This window comes from Candida tropicalis (assembly GCF_000006335.3).
Source record: "Candida tropicalis MYA-3404 genomic scaffold supercont3.2, whole genome shotgun sequence".
Taxonomy (NCBI): Eukaryota; Fungi; Ascomycota; class Pichiomycetes; order Serinales; family Debaryomycetaceae; genus Candida; species Candida tropicalis.
Genome location: NW_003020049.1, coordinates 834,563 through 856,831, shown reverse-complemented (window position 1 = coordinate 856,831; position 22,269 = coordinate 834,563). Strand labels below are relative to the sequence as shown.

Here is a 22,269-nt window from a genome sequence, read left to right as displayed (position 1 = left end):
ATTACTAAACCCCAAACCCAACATTATTAATAAAAGAGGATATTATTATTTTTTTTTTTTACATATATAACACTACAGTTTGTTTTCTTTTTGGTGTATTCTATTGCTTTAACAGTTCAAGCTTAGTATAAGATGGCAGACCCTTCTTCTGGGTCTGAAAGAACTTCACAAACGTCATCATCATCATCGTCATCATTTGTTGAGAACAATATCCTTTTTCCGAGTTTACACAAGAACACCAAAAATAGCACTAATAGTCAAGTCAAACAACAACAAAATGATAAACCGTCAGATGTATTAGAATCAGACTCTGAATCTGAATCAACGCAGAACTTGAGAAATGCCTTTGTATCACCATTACGACAGCCTGGGTTTAGAAGCGAATATAATATGGTTGAAGTTGATTTATCTCAAGATCTGTCCCTACATACCCGAAAGGCATCATTATCATCTACATTCTCAGAAGTAAATGCATCATTTGACAGTTCAATCATCAACAAAATTGCAACCTCAGTAGTTAATAAAGATGAGACTGAGGAATCAGGACGATTTAAATATTTACGACTATATGAAAAGTTAAGTAAATCAAAGAAAAGAGAACAAAAACAAACCGAACAGCCAACAATACTTGAAAACCAAGATATCCCATTGCAAGATATGGATTCCGAAAGATCATCATTATTTAATTTATCCCAGTTGGATGATTTCAATAAGTTTGTTAAAGAATCAGCCATAAATGATGAAATAATCCACCGAGTTCAAGAAAAACTACCGAGTGGGCCAGAAAGAAATCAGAATGTACTTAATGTTGTCAATGAGGTTGATTTGGCCGATAATTTTTATGCTGGTCATGAAGAACAAGGAACAAAACAGGAAGGTAAAAAGAAGTTTCAATTGAAGAATTGGAAACGAAATCATAGTGCATCATTTGCTTCACAAGGTGATTTAAGTGAACTTTATTTCCCATCCACAGAAATACCCACTTCATCTGATAGTGTTGACGATGATCATGGGCAAGGGCAACGACAGTTTTTACAACGAAAACTATCTGTGAGGCATTTACAAATGATCTCCTTTGGTGGGACTATTGGTGTGGGGTTGTTTTTGAATTCTGGTAAAGCAATTACAATAGCTGGTGGGTTTGGAGCAATGTTGGCATTTATTATTGTGGGTATCCTTGTATTGGCAACATTGATTTCATTTTGTGAGATTGTTACATTTGTTTCTGTTATAGATGGGGTTTCTGGTCTTTCGTCACGTTTTGTTGATGATGCATTTGGGTTTGCCACTGGTTGGCTATATTTTTTCAGTTTTGCATTTGGTGTAGCCGGTGAAGTTGTTGCGGGTGTTATTATGTTATCATATTATCCGCATCTTCAAACAGGAGTACATTCTGGGTCTACTGCAGGATTTGTCACGTTCTTTTTGGTAGTGATCATTGGTAGTAACTTGATTCATATTAGAGTGTTTGGAGAATTGGAGTATATTTCAAGTTTTATAAAAATTTTATGGGCACTAGTCATGATTATTGCCATGATTATATTAAACAGAGGCGGGTTCCCCAACACACCGGTAATAGGGTTTCGATATTGGACTTATCTGAAGTCTGATTTTGAGAATAATGTTATATTTGGATTATTCAGGCCATCGTTCAATCTTCACGATAGTGGTACAAGTTCTCCTGCTGAGGGTATAGGTGGTGATAAAGGAAGATTTATGTCATTGTTAACGGCTGTACTAGTCGTATGCTATGCGTATAGTGGAACTGAAATTGTGTGCATTGCAGCATGTGAAGCTAAAAATCCTCGAAAAGCATTACCATCAGCTACAAGAAGAGTTTTTTGGAGAATTCTTATTTTTTATGTCTTATCAGCATTTATTGTTTCGCTTAATATTTATGCCGGTGATCCGAGATTGTTGAGGTATTATCTGGGTCTGACTGGTATTGATGCCAGCATGTTCAGCACCAACCCGGCCATATTAGAAGTCGGAGGGGCTCATTGTAATGTTGATTCCAGGGTAGTTGGCGGGTATGGTAGTGGAGCACAAAGTCCATGGATTGTGGCATTGCAGAGCGCTAATATTTGTGGGTTTAGTGCAGTTACAAACGGGTTTTTAGTCTTCTTTGCTGTTAGTTGTGGTAATGCACAGTTGTACGTGAGTTCTAGAACAGTTTATGCCTTGGCATTACAAGGGAAGGCTCCAAAGTTTCTTTCAAGATGTAATAGGCTTGGAATCCCCTATAATGCGGTGTTATTTGCTGGATCGTTTGGTTTACTTGCGTACACGTGTGTTAATGAGTCAGCTACTGTGGTCTTCCAAAACCTTACTAGTGTTATTGCGTCATCGGGAATTTTTGTTTGGTTTGCTATGTGCCTTACATTTATAAGGTTTTATTACGGGTTAAAAAGGCGTCCAGACATTTTAGATAGGAATGATAAGTCTTATCCGTACAAATCCCCCTTTCAACCATATGCTGCAATCGTTGGTGCGATTGGTACGTCATTCATTATCTTTGCCATGGGCTTTGTGGTATTTATACGGGATGAATGGGACACAATGTTTTTCTTTTCCAGTTATGGATCGCTTATGGTATTTGCAGTGTTGTATGTTGGTTATAGATTTATCAAGAGTACGTCGATCCCTAGTTTAGATAAATTGGATTTTGATTCAGGGAGAACAGAGATGGATCGGTACATCTGGGATGGAGGAAGAAGTTATAATAAAAGGAATGTTAAGGAAGTATTCCATAAATGGATTTCATTTCTTGCATGAACGAAAAATTAAAAAAAAAAAAATAACAGTCCAGTAAAAAGAAAGGGATTATGTATATCATTTACAACAAAAGGGAAAAAAGTTTTTTATTTTTTTTAGTCTGGTATTTTAACCATTTAGACATTTCAATTTAATAGATATCTTAGAGACGAATTTCATGTTAAGTTTGTAAAGAATTTCATCCTCAAAGGAAAAGCGGGTTGTAAATTGATGAAGAAAACACAAGGTTGAAAGTGTCAAAACCACACATCATTCGGTATCATTGATTAACATCAAAAATGCCATCTTGCACCTTTGATTTCATTTCAAGAAGAAACTTTTTTTAAAACCAAAATAGGGTATAAAGTTACTTTATTTGAAGAACATTCTAAGATGATATTTCTCAAATATTCGTATCGTTGATCTTCTTTTATTTGTCCTATTCGTCAATTGTTGAAATAAATAAAAAGATAGATAAATAATAAAAAGAAAAAAAAAATCCACCCACTTTTTGTTTGCAAATAATTTAAGATTATTTGCTTTGTAGTTGTTGGGGGGAGTGTACATAAAAGAATTTGTTCGTTTTAGGAAAGGAAATTTTCTGTCTGCTGTCTCTTTTCTCTTATTGTTGTTGTTGTTGTTGTTGTACAATAAATAATGCACACTGAAAATTTTAACGAGCGGTAAAAATAAATTTGACCACAAATGCACGAAATTAAAATATGGAAAAGGCACACTAAAAAAATTCAATTATGGTTCAAAATTAATTTTCTTTTTTTGTTCTCACAATCATTTATTGGGAGAGGGACAAGGGACCTAAAATTTTAACAACCAAAGCCTATTGTTGGTAATCCAATTTAGACCATTTGCAAAGTCAAATACTAAAAATCTAATGTGGGTCAACTTACGTTTTTTTTAAAGGATTCGTTGTCCACAATACAAAGAAAATAACACAGGGTCAACAACATTTTAGCTATAACATTCCATTGTATACTGTTCATCATCTTTGCCCGTTTTCTTTTTTTTTTTTTTTTTTCCTCTTCTTCACTCTGTTTGATTTTATTTTATTTTTCACATAAATTTTTCATAGTTTTCCCTTGAATGATTTTTTTTTGTTGATTTTACAACCAGTGCTTTTTTTTTTAGACGATCCAGTTTTAAAGCTTTCTCTATCATTTCCATTCTAAACAGTCACAAGGTTTCGACAACATGACTTGGATTAGAACAGAATTTTTAATTAAGGGGAAGATCATTAAACCTTTCTTACCTAATGATAAGCATCCCACATTACGTAATGATAATTTTAAGAATTTATATCCTGGTGATAAAGTTTATATTTTTGAAGTCAAGGATAGTAAATGGGCTAGAGTTTATGCCGTGACAAAACCACTTCCTACTGATTATCTTGCAAGTTCCATCAATTTAGATGATTTATTGGTTGAAAAAAATAAGATCGTGGTGGTCCCATTGAGTTATATCAAGATCTTGAAAGAAATGCCTTCAGAAGATATCAGGGTCTCCAAGAAATTTAATAATATATCAGATGACAGTAATATCCCAACCATTCGTGACACTGAATTGGCACACCAAGAAGCAGTTGATGGAGATGCAGTTGATACCTATATCAAGAAACATGTCCCACCATTACCTACAAAGAGAGACCATTCACGTGATACCCTTCTTGATGAGATTGGTTATTCTTTGGAATTGCTTAATGCCCATATATTTGCTGTTTATGCCAAGAGTGAATTTAGATTATTTGATAGATTGACTGCAATTTATTACAGTTTATATGAAACCAGAATCAAGTTGAACTACCACTTGTTAACTGCTGAAGAAGCCTTGGTTGCTAGAGAAACAGCCACATTTTTATTGAACAAGATCCCAAAGATGTTGGCTTCCAAAGCAACCAGATTGAACCAAAGATCATACGATTTAGACAATGCCGACACCGATATTTCTGGGTACAAATCCATCATGGCAAGAGATCCATATTCTGGAGAAATCTTATCATTGGGTTCGGCTACTCCAGCATCCATTGCATTGAATAACGAGTTATGTGCTTTGCTTCCAAATTACCCAATTAATGCTCATCAACACAAGAATAGCTACTCTTTAACTCCACCAGCAAATAAAAAATTCGAAGTTGAACCACCATCCCATATTCTTGTTGACTTTAGATCAGTTAGTGGATCATCTGCTTATCAACCACCAGGTTTTGCTGGTATGATTGCTTATATGTATCTTCGTAATTCAAGAAAGAGATTGACTGAAGCCTTTGCTGTGCACACTAATTCCGTTGATGATCTTGTTCATGTGGAAAAAATCAGTGCTGCATTATTTAGGAATCTTCCTGCAAGTGAAATTGATAACAATAGAGTCTACCTTGTAGCAGTGTTGACAGAAGAAGTCGATTTAAGTATCAAAACGTCAGGTCATGTTCCAACAATAAAAAGAGTCAAGAAAGGTGTTGCCGCTGGTGTTGCTGATATCACCAGAGTGTTTTCAAGAAATGAGGGTTCCCTTCAATCTGGTGAAGCACATCATTTCTCCATTAAATTATTTGGATCGTACATGAACAAAAAAGGACAGAAAAATATGGTGGAAGATCTTAGAGGTGTTCCTAATAACGGTTGGGGTGAAGTTGTTGATAGAATTATTGCCGGTTCAAGTCAAGGTGTTGCTGTGAATCCAAGAGCAGAAAAATTGATCATTACTGTTAAAGAGTTTAAACATCAATTCCAAGGAAATGCAGCAAACCAATTAACTTCTTCAGCTCCAATTTCTAGAATCAAACCGATTTTCTTTGACCCATTGGCTGAAAATTATGAACGTATTTATTTAAAAATGGGTAAAGTTTCTTTACTTGGTTCATCTGCTAGAGATGATTTGTTGACTTTTGAAGTTAGTACCCCTAATAATGAGTTAATCACTTTTGCTAAAGCTTCCAATCAACAAGAAAAAAGATACTGGCAGTTCATTTCCGTTTTCCCTGGTGAATCTATTGGGGAAATTGTCAAAGTTAATGGTGTTGCCTTGAAAAATGCTTCAAAGAAGTTACCTAAAGATGATTATATTGTGTTGTCATTATTTGTCAATGGTGTCTTGGCTGGTGAGGGTAGATTACTTTACAAATCAGGCAATAGATTGGTTGAATTTAACAAGAAGAAAACACACACTATTGAAATCATCTCCACCACCCATAGCGTCCCAATGGCCCATGTTGAGCTTAGTACTGAATATGTTGGTAAGATTTACAATTCTGATGTATCAATTGACAACATCTTCCAGTATGAAAGATTCTTCCAAAATGGACAAAGTGGTATTGATGAACTTTCAAATTCTTTGGTTGCTTTTAGTAGATTGGATATATCTCAACTTGTTAAATACTTTGCCGAATTGTTGAGTTCTTTATATGGTATTATCAGTATCTCCAGTCGTCACACTGGTCCAAGTATTGAAATTCTTGAAGATAATACATTCAAAGGTATTGTTCATATGTTGGATGTCATATTTGGTAAACAAGATCAATACTTGCATCTTATTGACAATTTCGTCGCCAAATACAAGAGTCTGAGTCAAGTGGGTATCTTTTTGTTAACCAAAGTTGAAGAAGTATTCAACAGAGCTGCTTCTAGTTGGAACGCTGTGTCAAGATCAGTTTGTCGTATTCTTTCCATTATCTTGAAATTATCTGTTTCATCAATGAGCTCACCAAGCGATTATGATTTGTACTTGAAATCCTTGAATAATTTATTTAAATCAATCGCATATCTTCTTTCATTGGACTCACCAACCTTGATTGATGATCAAATTTTGATTATGGAGATTATTGACTATGTCTTTGCATTTAGAACCAACTTGGATGAATCAAAACTTGTCAAGATTATCATCAATTGTATTAATTCAATTGGTCTTAAAGGTTTGGGTGTTGATGAAATTAATCTTCAAACTGGTGTTGCCGTTGGTAATGCTAAAGACCATAAAATTATTATTAGTAAATTATTGTTGATCTTGAGAGTACTTAATACTGACTTGGTTAAAGATGAAGAAACCAGAAGTATCTTGTTACCAAAAGCAATTATTTGGGCTATGGATGTTTTCTTGGGTCCGACTGATATTGATGCTACTAGATTGGCTTGTAGTGTATTGAATGCTGTTTGTACAACATTATGGAATAATGGTGATATTCAAACAACTGGAAAGGATTTGGACATTTGCTTCTCCTTGTCTAAGTTCTTACCAGCCATTGCCAGAACTTTCATCAAGTACAACAAGCACACTAGAGGTAATGGTTCATTCCAACCAAAACGTTTATTCACACAATTGTTCCCAACTAGTTTTCCATTTTCAGAATTTTCCATTGATCCAATTGTTAATGACGAAGTGATGGTAGAAGTTTTAGTTGAGCTTGCTACTTGTTTTGCATTTGTTGCTCGTATCGGAAGAAAAGCAGCTGGTAATGAAGGATACACCAAGATTTTCAGTCATCAAATTGAAAACGATTGTTTTGTTCCTGAAAGATATTTGGCAGCTAATTTCCAAAGTGAAGATATTCTCACTATGATCTCTGGTATCAGATACATGAGATTGGGTAAGTATTTCCCAGAAACCAAATGGTTTTCCATCTTTTCAGTTATTATTGAAGGAAGTTTGTGTGCCATTGAATTGGTCAGACCGATTCTCGTTATCCATCAACTTCCATCATTAGATGATTCAGAATTATTTGACAGGGTTCTTTGGGGTAATTATCTTAGATGTTTGTTCAAATTGGCAATCTTGCCACCTGTTTCCGTTGAACATTTATCTGAAATTCCAAAAGGTGCTTGTTCCAGAATTACGAATGATGTTCGTAAGCGTGCTGCTTTCTTGATTAACGAAGCTTGGGACTCCTTGGCATGGGAATCAACAGATGAAGATATGCTTAGGTTTAACTTGAAGAAGTTTGGTGGTTACCAAGTTGAGTTTATTAACGATGAGTATGGTATTTTACCAGATTTAATGTTGCTTGGTTTACAAAGAGACAGTGAATGTCAAAGTGTTGCCGTTAAGATCTTGTGGTCCATTATGATTTCAGAATATATTTTAAGTGATTCTCTTATGGATGTTGAAAAGCAATGTTTGGTTGGATTACATGAAATTTATCATAGACATGCCTACAAGCCAACCGCCCTTGATCAAGCCAATTTCATTGAAAGAATGAAAGTAACCATTAGATTAGATCGTGAAGATGTTGCCTTCGACATCATTTATGGATTCATCAAGAATCTTGATTCATTCTTTGGTACTCTTAACTACTATACATCTGTACCTGCTGGTCCTCAATTTGACGAAGATAGAACTTTCCATGAAATCAAATTGAAAGCACAAATTAAGAATGCAGGTAAACCAGAACTTTTCAATTCATTCATTCACCAAATGTATGAACAATATGTTGCTAAGAATGATTTTGTTCAAGCTGCATTAACATTGGAATTACTTGCCAGTACTTATACTTGGGATAATCACATCATGGTTCCAGCCAGTTTCAGACCAAAATTCCCAGAACAAAGTTCATTTGAAAGAAAAGAAGCTTTATTCAAGATGATTGCAAATAATTTTGTTCGTGGTAATTCATTGGAAAAAGCTGTCCAAAGTTACAATGAATTGTTAGAGAATTATAACATGCATACTTATGATTTGAAGAGTTTTGCTTATGTTCATAACAAATTGGCACAATTGTATTTGGATTTAGAATCTTCAGATAAATTGACACCAGCTTATTTCATGGTAAGATTAATTGGTGGTGGGTTCCCTGATTATTTGACTAATATCAGTCAAATCTTTGAGGGTAAAGCATTTGAACATTTGACTTCTTTCCATCAAAGAATTTTGAAGATGTATCCTGGATCCAAGATTATTACTGATGATGATGAAGCTAAACAATTGAGTGAAAGCAGAACAAACGGAAGATTCTTGCATATTAAGACTGTTGAACCTGTTTATGAATTCTCTGATAAGTTGCTTTACACATCTGTTGGTGTGAGAAAGTATGCTAGAGATAAGGATCTTCGTTCATTTGTTTCCACAAAAGTTATTCCTGGTTCTACATCTGTTTTAGATATGTGGACGCAACAAACTACCTACCATTCTTGGTTGTCATTCCCAACTCTTATGAATAGATCATTTATTAAGGAGGTGCAATCTGTCAAGTTATCACCATTAGAGAATGGTATTAGAATTATTGCTGATAAGAACAATGCTTTGATTGAATTGGAAGCTTCTATCATTAAGAAGTCTACTGAAAAGAGTGATTTCACTGAGCAATTGAATGATTTATCAAGACAATTAGCCGGTACTGTTGATTCCCCAGTGAATGGTGGTGTTGGTCAATACCGTGCATTCTTCACCGATGCCAAATATCAAATTAAAGAAGAAGACATTAGAAAAGTTAGTTTATTACGTGATGCTTTCAATGATCTTGCCATGATTTTGTACCGTTGCTTAACTTTACATGGTAGATTGATTGGACCAACTATGAAAGTTTCCCATAATGCATTAGTTGAGTTATTCAATAAGAATTTCAAAGAAGAAATTATTGCTTTAAGATTAGGTGAAGAAGCACCTAAACCTGCGCCATCAAGCCGTGTTTCAATTTTCCAAGACAAACGTTATGCAGGAAGCCAATTGAATGAGCGTGCTTCAATCTCCAACATGTCTGGTTCAAACTATTCTGGTTCAAGATTGGCAAGATCTCCAACAAACGCGTCTACGAATTCCTCCAGTTCATCGATGAATAGATCTGGTAGATCTTCTGGATATCCATCAAGTAATATCCAACCTGGTTATTCTGGATTAGTTGGTTCTTCTATTCGTACTGGCGCATCCACTACTGCTAAGACAACGATTTCCTCAAAATCCAATGCCGTTAATGGTGGTTGGTAAGAATAATTAGTGAATAATGAAAAGTAAAATATTAGAATAGACATTGCTTTTTGCTTTCCCGCTTTGTGAATTTTTCGTTTTTTATGAATTTAATTAATAATTTGTATTACGTTATTTATTTTTGTGTGTTTTTTTATCTATATATAAGTATAAATGATTGTATTTTCTTAATCATTGATTTTATGACACTAAGTTGTATAGAATCTTCTCCCTTTTTCTAACCCCCTTAATAGAGTTAAACATTCTCTTGTTAATTGTGGTTACAATTTTTCATTTATTACCTTGCAACAGAGTCAAACCAGAGTCGTGTATTTAACGCGTTTCTCACGTGATACATATCTCTGATTTTTTTTTTTTTTTATTCTCACCAATTCCATTTCTTTTTTTTGTGCATTGTCAATGTTTGGCAATAGAATGTAGAAGACGTGAAACAGACAAGCAAAACAAATAAAGAAAAGAAAAAAGAGAGACTATTTCATGATTACCAATTATGGGATGTTTACTTTTGGAATGAGTTTAGCAAGTTCTTCCGAGACTTTTGTCACTTCATCTCATTTAATTTTTAGTTTTAATAGTAAAGCGCTTTTTGAAGTGAAGTTACATAACTTAATAATTACTGTTGTTTTGTCAACTTACCCGTAAATATATAATAAGAAGAATAAGAAAAAGAAGAAAGGGGCACACTACGTCAAAAGCAAAAAAGTATCAGGGGACGGGGACGGGGGAGAAAAAAGGGTCGTGCAGTTACAAACGCGAGATACCGCGAGAGAATCTTTAAATTTCAGGCGATAAATTAATTAGAGTCCTCGCGAATCTGGAACGAGGGCCCACCACAGAAAACGACCCTTCCCCTTCCCCTTCCCCCTAGCCTAATTAAGAGAGAGAGAGAGAGAAAGAAAGAAAAAAAAATTCCTGCATTATGCATAAGCTGCAAAAATTGCCTGTCGATTTTTATTAAAGCATTCTTTAGTTCGGCACCCTATTGTTTAGACGTATGATTTACGTTTGATCTTTGGTTCCAACAGGAACTAAAAAATTTTTGGAAAAGAACAAACGAGAGAAAATGTCGAAGCATTTTTTCTGTTTTAGGGTTGAATAATAAGAAAACAAAATCCAGGCAAGCAGACAGGAAAGTGTAAATAAGTAAGTAAGTAGGTTAAAAAAAAATTGATACTAATATCCCAATTTGCTTCTTTTTCTGTTTGTTTTTTTATTTTATTTTATTTATTTATAAATTATTATTACTTCTTCTATATCTTGTTGGTTACCAAGTCTTTCCATTCCTTTACTTTTTAATTCTATATATTTTTTTTTAATAATAAAACTAAACTCAGTTATTAGTTCAAATGACTTGGGCACCAACAACTTCTTATTTAAAAGGAGCGGTAATCAAACCATTTGTGCCGAGGAAGAAATTGGATCAACAACAAAATCAATCATTGAAAAACCTTTATCCTGGGGATCAAGTCTATATTTTTGAAACTAAAGATTCAAAATGGGGTAGAGGATACTTAGTTCCACCAACTATTAAAAATGATATGGAAATATTGTCTATTGGATTGAATAATATAGATGAATCTCCTGTAGTTTTCCCATTGAAATATGTTACTATTGTGGATAAAATTGGTATAATTAAAAATGGCCCCGATGCAATAGTAGATAAACGATTAGATAAACCAAATCGTCCCAAATTCCCATCCATTGAGAATCGACAATTAACAATTAAAGGACAAATAAGATATGCAATTAATGAACTTAATGGACTTATATTTATTTCATTTGCTTGTGGTGAATTAAAAGTTTATCGAAAACTTATAGAATTATTCAACAAATTATTTGATTATTTTATGAAAGAATGTCATAATTTATCAGCAGAGTTGGAATCTCCCGAATTAAAAGAAACTATAACTTCATTACTAAATAAAATTCCTAAAATATTATCAAATAAAGAATTGAGAGTACGTAAAGGTGATGTACTTTGGCATGTGATAGCTTCAAGATATCAATATACTTTATCTAGAGATAAATCAACTGGAGAATTACTAAATTTAAATAATTCAATGCCATCAGTAATTGCATGTTCAGAAGAAGAATTGGCATTAACAGAAAAGAAATTACCAGATACTTTGAAAAAAGAAGGATTAAGTTCTACCACTACTGATTTTAAAGAATATAAGAATAATCATATTCTAGTGGACTTGAAAAAGATTATTGGAGATGTATCTTCTGTATCAAGTGGTTTACATTGTCTTTATCTTCAGATTTATTTAAGAAATGTAACAAGAAGGTTAACAGAAACATTTGTTGTAAAAGTAAGAACAATGGAAGAACTACAAAAGGCACAGAATATAAGTTCAGCATTGTTTAGAAATTTACCAGATGATTATTTAAATGAAAATGTATACATGGTAGTTGTTGTATCTGAAGAAGTTAGCCTATTAAGAAGGAAAACATTCTCCAATTTAAAATATGTGAAAAAGGGTATTTCTGCAGGTATTGCTGATATTTCACAAGTATTTTCCAAGAATCAACCTAATTCTTGCTTTGATGTTGCCATTCATTTATTTGGAGCTCCCTTTGGTGTTAAAAAACCTTCCAAGAATCCATTCAATTGGGGTATATTAGTTGATCAATTGATCTCAGGAGATGTAACTGGTATTGCCGTTAATTCAACCGTAAGAAAAATCGATGCTACCATAAAACTTATCCATCATGAACCATTTGGTCTTTCAACTAAAACTAAATACTCAAAGCATCATTCCAAATTGGCCATTTCTATGACAAAACCAATGTTTTATGATCCATTTACTGATAATAATGAAAGATTATACATTTCTTTAGGTCAAATCCTGTTGAAAAAAAAGAAAGACTCACGTGACTTGTATTCATTTGAAATTAGTGCACCAAATAATGAATCAATTAAATTTTCTCAAGGAACAACACAAAGAGAGAAAAGGATATGGCAATTTATTGCTGTTACAGGGAATGAAAGTGTTGGAGAAACAGTTAGAATAGATAATATTTCATTAAGAAATAAAGATAAAAAATTGCCCATTGATGATTATTTACAATTGACTGTATATATTAATGGAATATTAGCAGGTCAAGGTAATTTACATTATAAATCTGGTAGTAAATTGGTGGAATATAGAAAGAAACCTCATCATGTTGAAATAATATCCACATCAAAGGGACATCCAATTGCTGAAATTGAAGTTTCTACTGTTTATGTGGGGAAATTATACAATTCGGAAGTTACCATTGATAATATATTAGAATATGAATCACTTTATAGAAGTGGTACTGCTGGAGTAGATGGACTTTCAGATTCTTTGGTGTCATTTAAAAATTTGAAAAAGAAACATCTAATTAAACATTTTCCAGAATTACTAACTTCATTATTTGGAATTGTTATAATATCTGGTTCACCAAATGATTCGGAGATATTATTGGAATTACAAGACAATACATTCAAGGCTATTGTGTTTTTATTGAATAATGTATTTGGAAGTCCTCATCAAAATGGACATTTTTTAAAATGTTTTCAAGATGTATTTGTTAATCAACCTAGAATTGCAGTATTCTTGTGGAATAAAATAAGTGATATATATTCTCGCGGTGAAACTATATGGGATTCTTATTCAAAGTCTGTATCTAATGTTCAAGATATCTTGATTAGATTTGCCACGAAATCAATTCAAGGAAGTTGGGAATTTGAAGAGTATAATGAGTCAGTATTACAATCTTACAAAGCGATGGCACATTTTTTATCAATAAAATCATCTTTGTTGATTGAAGATCAAGTGAAATTGTTAAATATTGTTGATTTTATACTTACCCATAGTATGTATTTTGATAAGCGAGTGGTTCTTAATTGGTACGAAACATTTATTGATGCAGTTAGATTACGAACATTTGGTGATCTTGAAAAATTAATGGAAAAACAGGAGGAAGATATCCAAATTGCAAAATTGACATTGATACTTCGAATTCTAAGTACTGATTTGGCTAGAGATAAAGATACAAGAGGTACTGTTCTTTTAAAATCTGTTGAATGGGCTAGTGAAGTTTTCCAAAATGTGATTCATGTTGATAGTTGTCGACTTGCTTGCAGTATTTTAAACATGTGTTGTATTATCATTTTTGAATTATTAATTGAAGGCGAATCAGATATTATAGAAGTTTGTCTTTTTCTATTCAAACTTTTACCTGGTTTATCAAAATCTTTTCTAAAATATAGTCATGATTATCAACCAACAAAAAGAAAGACATTTACTCAATTATTCCCAACAACTTACCCCTTTGAAGAATTCCCCATTGATAATTTCCATAATGGGGATTGTTTTTCAGAAGCGTTAATTGAAATTGCTATTGTTTTGGGCTTCATTGCAAGAATTGATAAAGAAGTTGCTGTTGAAAGTAACTCACATACTGTGCATCTAGCGGAGTTATTCTCTCGTGATGATATGTACACTATAATTGTTGCTATTAATGAAATCCTCAGATGTGAATATTTTGAACGTTCAAGATGGTTATCTTTAGAAGCAACTCTTGCTGAAAATTGTCTTTGTGTGTTGGAATTGTTGTCTCCGGTTATATTTCAGAAATATATCACTGATTCTACATTGGATGTTCATCTTTGTGGTGAGTTTATTAGTGCGTTGTTAAAATTAGGAGTGTTGGATACTGTTGCACTGGAAAGATTACCTGTTATGGCAAAAGCAGCATGTTTATCTATTACGTCTTCTATTGGTGAAAGAGTTGAATTGTTGATTGATAAAATATGGGGGCATCTTGGGTATGATGCCAATAAGAAAGAAATGGAAGTTAGTCTCAGTACACTTGTATTAGATTATGATTTGATTCATAATGTTGTATTGTATACATTGAAATGTACTCGATCAAGAAAAGTAGGATCAAAGTTGTTGATTTCCATCATGATAAATTACAATCAAATTGAAGTGGAAAGACAATGTATTATCAGTTTATTTGACATCTATTGTAATGGATTATATGAACCAAGTGAAGCTGATGAAATGGGATTTATTAACAACTTGAAAGAAAGATCTATTAATCAACCTGAAAATGACAAGAGTGTATTATTTGAATTTATTGCTTATTTGTCGAGATTCATTAAAATTTTAAATCGCTTGATACGAATTCCCGATACTGTTGAATTTAGTGAAGATAAAGTTGTTTATAAAATTCAAGCTTTACTTTATTTGGTTAATGTTGGTGAACCTGAACCACTTCGAGATTTTATTACTGATCTTTATCGAAGAACTCTTAAAAAGCAGGATTATGTTCAAGCCGGGTTATATCTTGAAATCTTGGCATCGACATTTCCATGGGATCATCATGAATATGCACCTGTTTCTACCATTCCTGTGTTGCCAATCCAAACTAATTTTGAAAGAAGAGAAAGTTTGTTGGAATTAAGTGCAGAACATTATATCAAAGCACAAAATTTGGTGAAAGCAATAGATGTTTACAACTATATGCTAACAGCTTATAGATCAGAAACGTATGATTTGTTAAAATTGTCACATTTGCATGGTAAGTTATCATTGCGGTATATGGAATTGGAATATCAAGATAGTATTCAACATACTTATTGTCGTGTGGTGTTTTATGGTAATGGATTCCCGGAGATTTTACGTGGTAAAGAAAGAATCTATGAAGGTCAACCATTTGAACATTTTACATCTGTTCAACAAAAGATTCTTGCCAAATTTCCTGGATCGGTATTATATACTGATGATGGTAGTGATACTAAAGGATTAATTGGGAAATATTTGGATATTTCCTTGGTTTATCCAAATAAGAATGATGTTTTTGGATCTGAAAGAAGAAGTTTTACTATTCTTAAAAAAGTTCCTGGATCTAGTTCAATTTTTGATTTATGGACTGAAGAAACTACTTATGAAACTAAATCACCATTCCCTACATTAATGAGTTTTAGTGATATCACTTCATATAAAGTTATAAAATTATCGCCATTGGATAATTCTATTAGAACAATCAAGGCAAAGGTTAAAGAATTGTTAAGATTAGAAGGTGCTATTCTTCGATCTACTTCTGAAAGTAATACCAAATCTTTGTTTTTGGATTTATCAAGAGAATTAGCCGGGACCGTTGATTCCCCGATAAACGGTGGGGTAGGTCAATACAGGCTTTTCATTGAATATATTGGAGTCACAAATAATAATAACCAAGCATCTAAAATTCATTTATTGAAACATGAATTTGAAGAATTATCCATAGTTTTGAAAAGATGTTTGGATTTACATGGTAAGATTGTACCACTTAGTATGAGACCTTCACATGATGCTTTAGTTGAATTATATCAAAAGAATTTTAACGATACTATAGAAGCTGCTTATTCATCATCAAGAGAAGAAGAAACTACAGATACTATGTCTACAGTATCATCGACAAATGCAATATCTGTTGGTCTTCGAAGATCAAGATCTATGGGGACATTACCCGAGCCAAAACTAGCGAAAAGTACAACATCAACGAGTGGATCAACATCAACTTCTTATACATCGGGAAGAAGTTCATTTTTAAGTCATAGTCTAAGTTTGAAAAGAAAATTCAAATGGAAGAAAAGTGTTTAAATCATATAGTTTATAGACATTCAGTAAAATCCCGGGGTACAGTAGTGTATAATTGCTAATTTTTTATTTTTTTTTTTTTTTGTTTCCCTCTTTCTATGAAAATTTTCAAAATCCCTCTGACAGGAAGAAAAGAGAAGAACGAGAGAAAAAAAAAATGAGAATGAAATCATTAACCAGTTCTGTTATAATTACAGTGATATAAAATCAATCCTCAATAGATCTTTCTTTTAAATTCATAATGTTTAGATTAGCTTTACGTTCTGTTCGTTCTCCAGTTGTTGCTAGAACTTCATTTATTAAACCAATTCGTTTCTATGTTGCTCCACCACTTTCAAGAGATGAAATTACAACTAGAGCCATTCAAGCATTAAAAACTGTTGCTCCATTACAAGAATCTAATATTACTTTAGAATCTTCATTTCAAAAAGATTTAGGTTTAGATTCTTTAGATACTGTTGAAGCTTTAGTTGCTTTAGAAGAAGAATTTGATTTGGAAATTCCTGATAAAGTTTCTGATGAAATTAAAACTGTTGGTGAAGCTGTTGATTATATTTTCAAAGAAGAATCTAAATAAATAATTAATTAATAATAATTATAATTATTACTGATTAACTATATCATTACAAGTGGATCTATAAATATTTAAATGAAGATTATTTCTATAAAGAAAAAAAAATTTGATTATGAAATTCATTTTTTCAATAATATGATAATTTATAGTTGATTTTTTTTTTCAATTTGGGACAGGGGAAATATCCAATTGTTTCGAGATTTTATTTATTTGGATTCATTTGTCTTTTAAATTATTTACTTTCTTCATCTTTTATTTGTTATATATTTTTTTTTTGTAAATACATATATATATATATTCATTGGTTCTAAAAGTATCAATCGTTTCTTTAAAATTGTGGCGATTCCTATTGTAAGCTTCATCTTGATTCTTTTCATTGGCTAATAATTAATAGTGCGAATATATACTACGCGTGACTGTGATCATGTGATTTGTTTTGTTGTTTCTCTCGCGTAATCTTAGTAAACTGAAAGAAAATTCCTTAACAGAAGAAAGAAAGAAAAAAAAAAGAAAGTAGCAACCAGATTGAAAAAGGATCGGACCACTACATACGAAACCATACAACAAATAACAATGCCAGATACTGAAGAACATCAAGATAAACACGTTGAAGATATTCTTTCACATACCGAAGATGAAGATGAGGAAGAAGAAGATGATGATGGAATTGAAGAACAACCAATTGGAAACCCACCAACAATGCAATATCCAGGAAATGTTATTCCTGATAATAATATTGAAGAAATTGAAGCAGATCAAGATTTAACTGCAGATATTGAATTAGATACTGATTATATTGATTTAGTACATTTAAAAATTTCATCACTTGAAGATTTACACTTGGAAAGATTTAAGAATTTACAATCATTATGTTTAAGACAAAATTTGATTACTTCAATTGTTGCTGTTAAAGAAATTAGTGATAAATTGGAAGAATTGGATTTATATGACAATAGAATTAATCATATTTCAAGTTCAATTGGTCATTTGGTTAATTTGAAAACATTGGATTTTTCATTTAATAGAATTAAAAATATTAAAAATATTGAAAATTTGATTAATATTGAACAACTTTTCTTTGTTCAAAATAAAATTAAAGAAATTAAAAATATTGAAAATTTAACTAAACTTCGTATGCTTGAATTAGGAGCTAATAAAATTGAAAGAATTGAAAATTTAGAACCGTTTATTAATTTACAATCTTTATTCCTTGGTAGTAATAGAATTCTGAAACTTGAAGGATTAGATACTTTAGTTAATTTAAAAGTTTTATCAATTCAATCTAATGGAATTTCCAAAATTGAAAATTTAGACAAGTTGAAAAATTTAGAAGAACTTTATTTAACAAGTAATAGACTTAGTGAAATTGAAGGATTAGAAAATCTTGAAAATTTACAAATTTTAGATTTAAGTCATAATAAAATTTCCAAATTGGATAATTTAGGACATCTTCAAAAATTAGAAGATTTATGGATTTCTTCAAATTTGATTGATTCTTTTAATGAAGTTGATAAACTTTCAAAATTGGAATCGTTAGAAACGGTTTATTTAGAACATAATCCAATTCAACTTAAAAATGCTACTTCATATAGAAGAAAAGTGAAACTAGCATTACCAAATCTTAAAAAACTTGATGCTACATATTTTTCATAATTTCAATATATAAATATAAAGATAACGGGATTAGATCACCCATTTAGAATTTTCATATCTCTATTACAATTTATATATTTGAATTGGATGTATGTCTAAATAAAATGTTATATATATATATATATAACTGGATGGAAAAGTAGGTTAAAATGAAAACTAATAATAAAAAATACTAATAATAAGAATAACTATAAGAATAATAAAATAAAACAAAACAAAAAATTAAAAAAAAAAAATAATAATAATAATAATAATGAAAAAAACAACAGTGGAAATCTTAAAAACAGTTTAGTTTCTACAAGCTGAAAATCAAATCATCATCTTCTTCTGCTGGTTGCATTTCTTCATCTTCGTCCTCTTCTTCTTCTTCAATAACTTCTTCATTATCATCACCAGACACAGTTAAATTTCCAGCAGCAATGGCAGAATCTAATGCACCTGGATTAACATAAGTAAAACCTTGGAATTGTTGTTGAATTCCTGGTGAAATTGGTGTACCACTTGCTCCACTTACTAATACACCAGGAATAATAGCTTCTGAAGTGAATTCGGTATCAAAATTACTAAAATCAGTTTCACCAGAGACATGAGGTTTGAAAGGAGGTGGAATATTTTTAAGATAAAGTTGATGCCAATCAATATCTGCAAACCATGGATGATTCTTTAATTCTCTAGCATCACCAACAGCTCCCAATCTATGTTTAGGGTTTCTGTTTAATAAACCTTTGACAAAACTACGTCCAGCTGAAGAAAGTACATCTTTTGGGAAACGTACTTTACCAAAAGCAATGTTTTTATACATTTGTTGAGTACTATCTGAATGGAAAGGACTCCAACCAGTACTCATTTCAAAGATTAGCACACCAAGTGACCAGAAATCAATACATTTTGTATAACCAGTTTCATCAAGAAGGACTTCTGGTGCTAAATATTCTGTAGTTCCACAAAAGGTATTGGTAGTACCATCCAAATCTGCCTTAGATAAACCAAAATCACATAAAGCTATATGACCATTAGCATCCAAAAGAATATTTTCTGGTTTCAAATCACGATAAATAATGTCATTGTCATGTAAATGTTCCAAAGCAAGAACCAATTCTGCAGTATAGAATTTAACACGATCCTCAATAAACCTTCCTTCTTTTTGTAAATGGAAAAATAACTCCCCACCAGACATGAAATCAGTAACTAAAAACAAATCAGTTGGAGTTTGGAAAGAAAATTTCAAACCAACAATAAAAGGAGAAGATGCAGCAGATGTTCTAACCAAAATGTTTCTTTCACCAATGGTGTGGGCAATTTCCTTCTTTTTAACAATGACTTTTTTAGATAAAACTTTCATGGCATAAATTCTATTGGTATCATATTTACGCACTTGGAAAACTTGTCCAAAAGTTCCTTTACCAAGTAATCTTAAGAATTGGAAATCTTGAGGACCATAAGTTTTGATTTGATTAGTATCAATTGCAGTGTATTCCCATTTGATTTTGATGTAACCAGATGATACTGTTTCACCAGTGATTCTTGCTCCAAGTTGCAACCACTCACAACCGCTTTGTTTACTTTTGGTGTTGCAAGATGGAGAAATTCTAACATGACCCAAAAATGCGTCATCTCTACCACCATCATATATAGAAATGTCCAATTCTGATTTCAGTCCAACAACGTCAAAAATTGTATCATGGTTCCAAATAGGATTGGAAGTGTCATTTGGTACATTTAAATGTTGAGTAGAAGATTGTCTCTGGTATAAGGATGGTCTCTGTTGTGAATTTTTCATTGGTAAAGCTTTTGGACCATGGTTTGAATTGTACATGTTTTTAGGGCCATTGGCTTGGTTTGGATTAATTGGGGATTTACCATAAGAATCCGGAGGATTAGTAACAAATTCTGAACTTTCAAAACTACACACAACATAAGGATGAGTAGCAGAGATATTTTTAGCTTCTATAATGGTGACTTTTAATTTACCCTTGATTGGAGCTGTTTCAGATACAGTATTCAAAGCTTGGTCGGAACCTGGTTGTGGTTGAAATTGAGCACCGAGGTAGTTACTTGCATTGGGGTTGCTACTGGAGTAGATGCTGTTGTTGTTTCTAAAAGTTTGATTTAAATAAGTTTCCGAATAGTTATTTGTATTGGAAGTCGTTGTACCATATACCGATGGGTCACTTGAAATCGCTGTTGTTGGTGTAGCACTTGCGAGTCCTTTAGGGAAGAATTTTGTGCCTGGTTGTTGTTGTTGAGATGGTTCTGGAGTGAATTGTTGATAATCTTGTTGCATGCCTTGAGATTTGTGATGGTCTACTTGATAATATTGTTGTGAATGAGTATGTTGTTGTGATGACGAAGCCGATGGCGGTGGAGTCGGTGATTGCGATGATGATTCCTTCTTATAATTCCCAAACCCGAATATTGATTTAGCAAAATCTGCCATAATTAGGAATATGTTTTAAAATCCAGGTAATGTAAGTGTGTGTGTTAAAGGAAGGAATGGGTGAGCAGATGATGGTAGTAATAGTTCTTGAATAAATGCAAGGAATAATGGAATACAAATATTAATAAAGAAATGGAAATGATGTCTATAAAGTAATTTAAAAAAAAAAAAAAAGAAAAAGAATCGTTGTACTACGGAAACAAACAAATAAATTAAATTAAATTATAGAATAAAAAAAAAAAAAAAGAAAAAAAAAATGAAAGTCAGAGTAAAAAAAAAAAGAGAAGACCCAGCCCTGTGTGTGATGTTGAATGAGCGATACAATTTTTCTTCTTCCTCTTTTTTTTTGTTCCTCTCTCACTCACTCACATAAACAGAGTGATTTGTTGATTGGGGGGATAATGATAATGATAATCAGCAGCATGGTAATTTGCTGAATGGTTTTCTTTCTCTCTCACACTTCTAGTTAATTAATTAATCAGTTGAGTGAGGCATTTCTTTTTCTTTTTTTTTTGGTCTATTTAGGTTTCATCTCTGTGTTATTATCGTGATGCAGTATCGGTGGTTTGTAGAATTATAGCATCTGTAGAAGGTACCAACAATCATGATGATGTTCTTGTTATTGGCGATGATGACGTCGCTATCTCCATATCAGGATCACTCACACACACACGAGAGAGAGAGAGAGAGAATAATTGGAATGCAAACAATCTGTATGAAAAACCCTTTACAGAAAAAAAATAATGCTGGATAAAAGGAAGATTTACAAAGTGTATGCGCCAATTGAGTTGAAACAACAACAACAACAACAAAAAGTGCCACATGTTAAGTTAAATTGTTGTTTATCACATTCAATCTTACTCGTCATCATTCTGGTAATATTCAGTTCACGTTGATTGTATTTTTCTCTTCTGGTTTATTTGCATACTTGTTGAATTACAAATCAATGTGACTTGCATGTTTCATTCGGAACTGTACACATTAACAATTGACCAAAAAGAAAAGAACAGAAAAAAAAAAATAACGCAGGATAAGGATTATTAAGCAAAAATCAATCAGTGACAGGAAATGAAACGACATTACGACATTTGCTAAATACTGATATCATCTGTAAGTATTGGACATCGCTTTGTATCTGAGATTAGTTTCCCTTTTTGTAATTGTTTCTAATTGTAGACTTTAAAAAGGAATTTCTTGCGATGAGTTTAGAGTAACTAGTTTAGTTTAAAATCTTAAACCAATAATCATTTACTCAATAAAATCAAAATTTCCAAACAAGTTTCTTCGTCAAGTCTTTTTTTTATTTTTCC

The 22,269-nt window shown here is 32.2% G+C and overlaps 6 protein-coding genes across 6 annotated transcripts; 5 read left to right on the top strand and 1 right to left on the bottom strand. All coding sequences in view use genetic code 12, as the record gives it.

The window, feature by feature from the left end:
• Window positions 1–132: 132 nt before the first annotated feature.
• Window positions 133–2,775, top strand: SSY1 (Ssy1p; the record flags this gene model as incomplete). The annotated part of the gene is made up of 1 exon (XM_002547102.1): window positions 133–2,775. The coding sequence occupies one exon, from the start codon at window positions 133–135 to the stop codon at window positions 2,773–2,775; it is 2,643 nt and encodes an 880-aa protein (XP_002547148.1).
• Window positions 2,776–3,963: 1,188 nt separating this feature from the next.
• Window positions 3,964–9,678, top strand: DCK1 (guanine nucleotide exchange factor DCK1; the record flags this gene model as incomplete). The annotated part of the gene is made up of 1 exon (XM_002547101.1): window positions 3,964–9,678. The coding sequence occupies one exon, from the start codon at window positions 3,964–3,966 to the stop codon at window positions 9,676–9,678; it is 5,715 nt and encodes a 1,904-aa protein (XP_002547147.1).
• A 1,346-nt stretch (window positions 9,679–11,024) lies between these two features.
• DCK2 (Dck2p) lies at window positions 11,025–16,298 on the top strand (the record flags this gene model as incomplete). The annotated part of the gene is made up of 1 exon (XM_002547100.1): window positions 11,025–16,298. The coding sequence occupies one exon, from the start codon at window positions 11,025–11,027 to the stop codon at window positions 16,296–16,298; it is 5,274 nt and encodes a 1,757-aa protein (XP_002547146.1).
• A 238-nt stretch (window positions 16,299–16,536) lies between these two features.
• ACP12 (acyl carrier protein) lies at window positions 16,537–16,872 on the top strand (the record flags this gene model as incomplete). Its single annotated transcript, XM_002547099.1, has 1 exon — window positions 16,537–16,872. One exon carries the CDS (start codon window positions 16,537–16,539, stop codon window positions 16,870–16,872), a length of 336 nt encoding a protein of 111 aa, XP_002547145.1.
• A 570-nt stretch (window positions 16,873–17,442) lies between these two features.
• SDS22 (type 1 protein phosphatase-activating protein) lies at window positions 17,443–18,522 on the top strand (the record flags this gene model as incomplete). The annotated part of the gene is made up of 1 exon (XM_002547098.1): window positions 17,443–18,522. The coding sequence occupies one exon, from the start codon at window positions 17,443–17,445 to the stop codon at window positions 18,520–18,522; it is 1,080 nt and encodes a 359-aa protein (XP_002547144.1).
• A 295-nt stretch (window positions 18,523–18,817) lies between these two features.
• SCH9 (serine/threonine protein kinase) lies at window positions 18,818–20,959 on the bottom strand (the record flags this gene model as incomplete). The annotated part of the gene is made up of 1 exon (XM_002547097.1): window positions 18,818–20,959. One exon carries the CDS (start codon window positions 20,957–20,959, stop codon window positions 18,818–18,820), a length of 2,142 nt encoding a protein of 713 aa, XP_002547143.1.
• Between the last annotated feature and the right edge of the window lie 1,310 nt (window positions 20,960–22,269).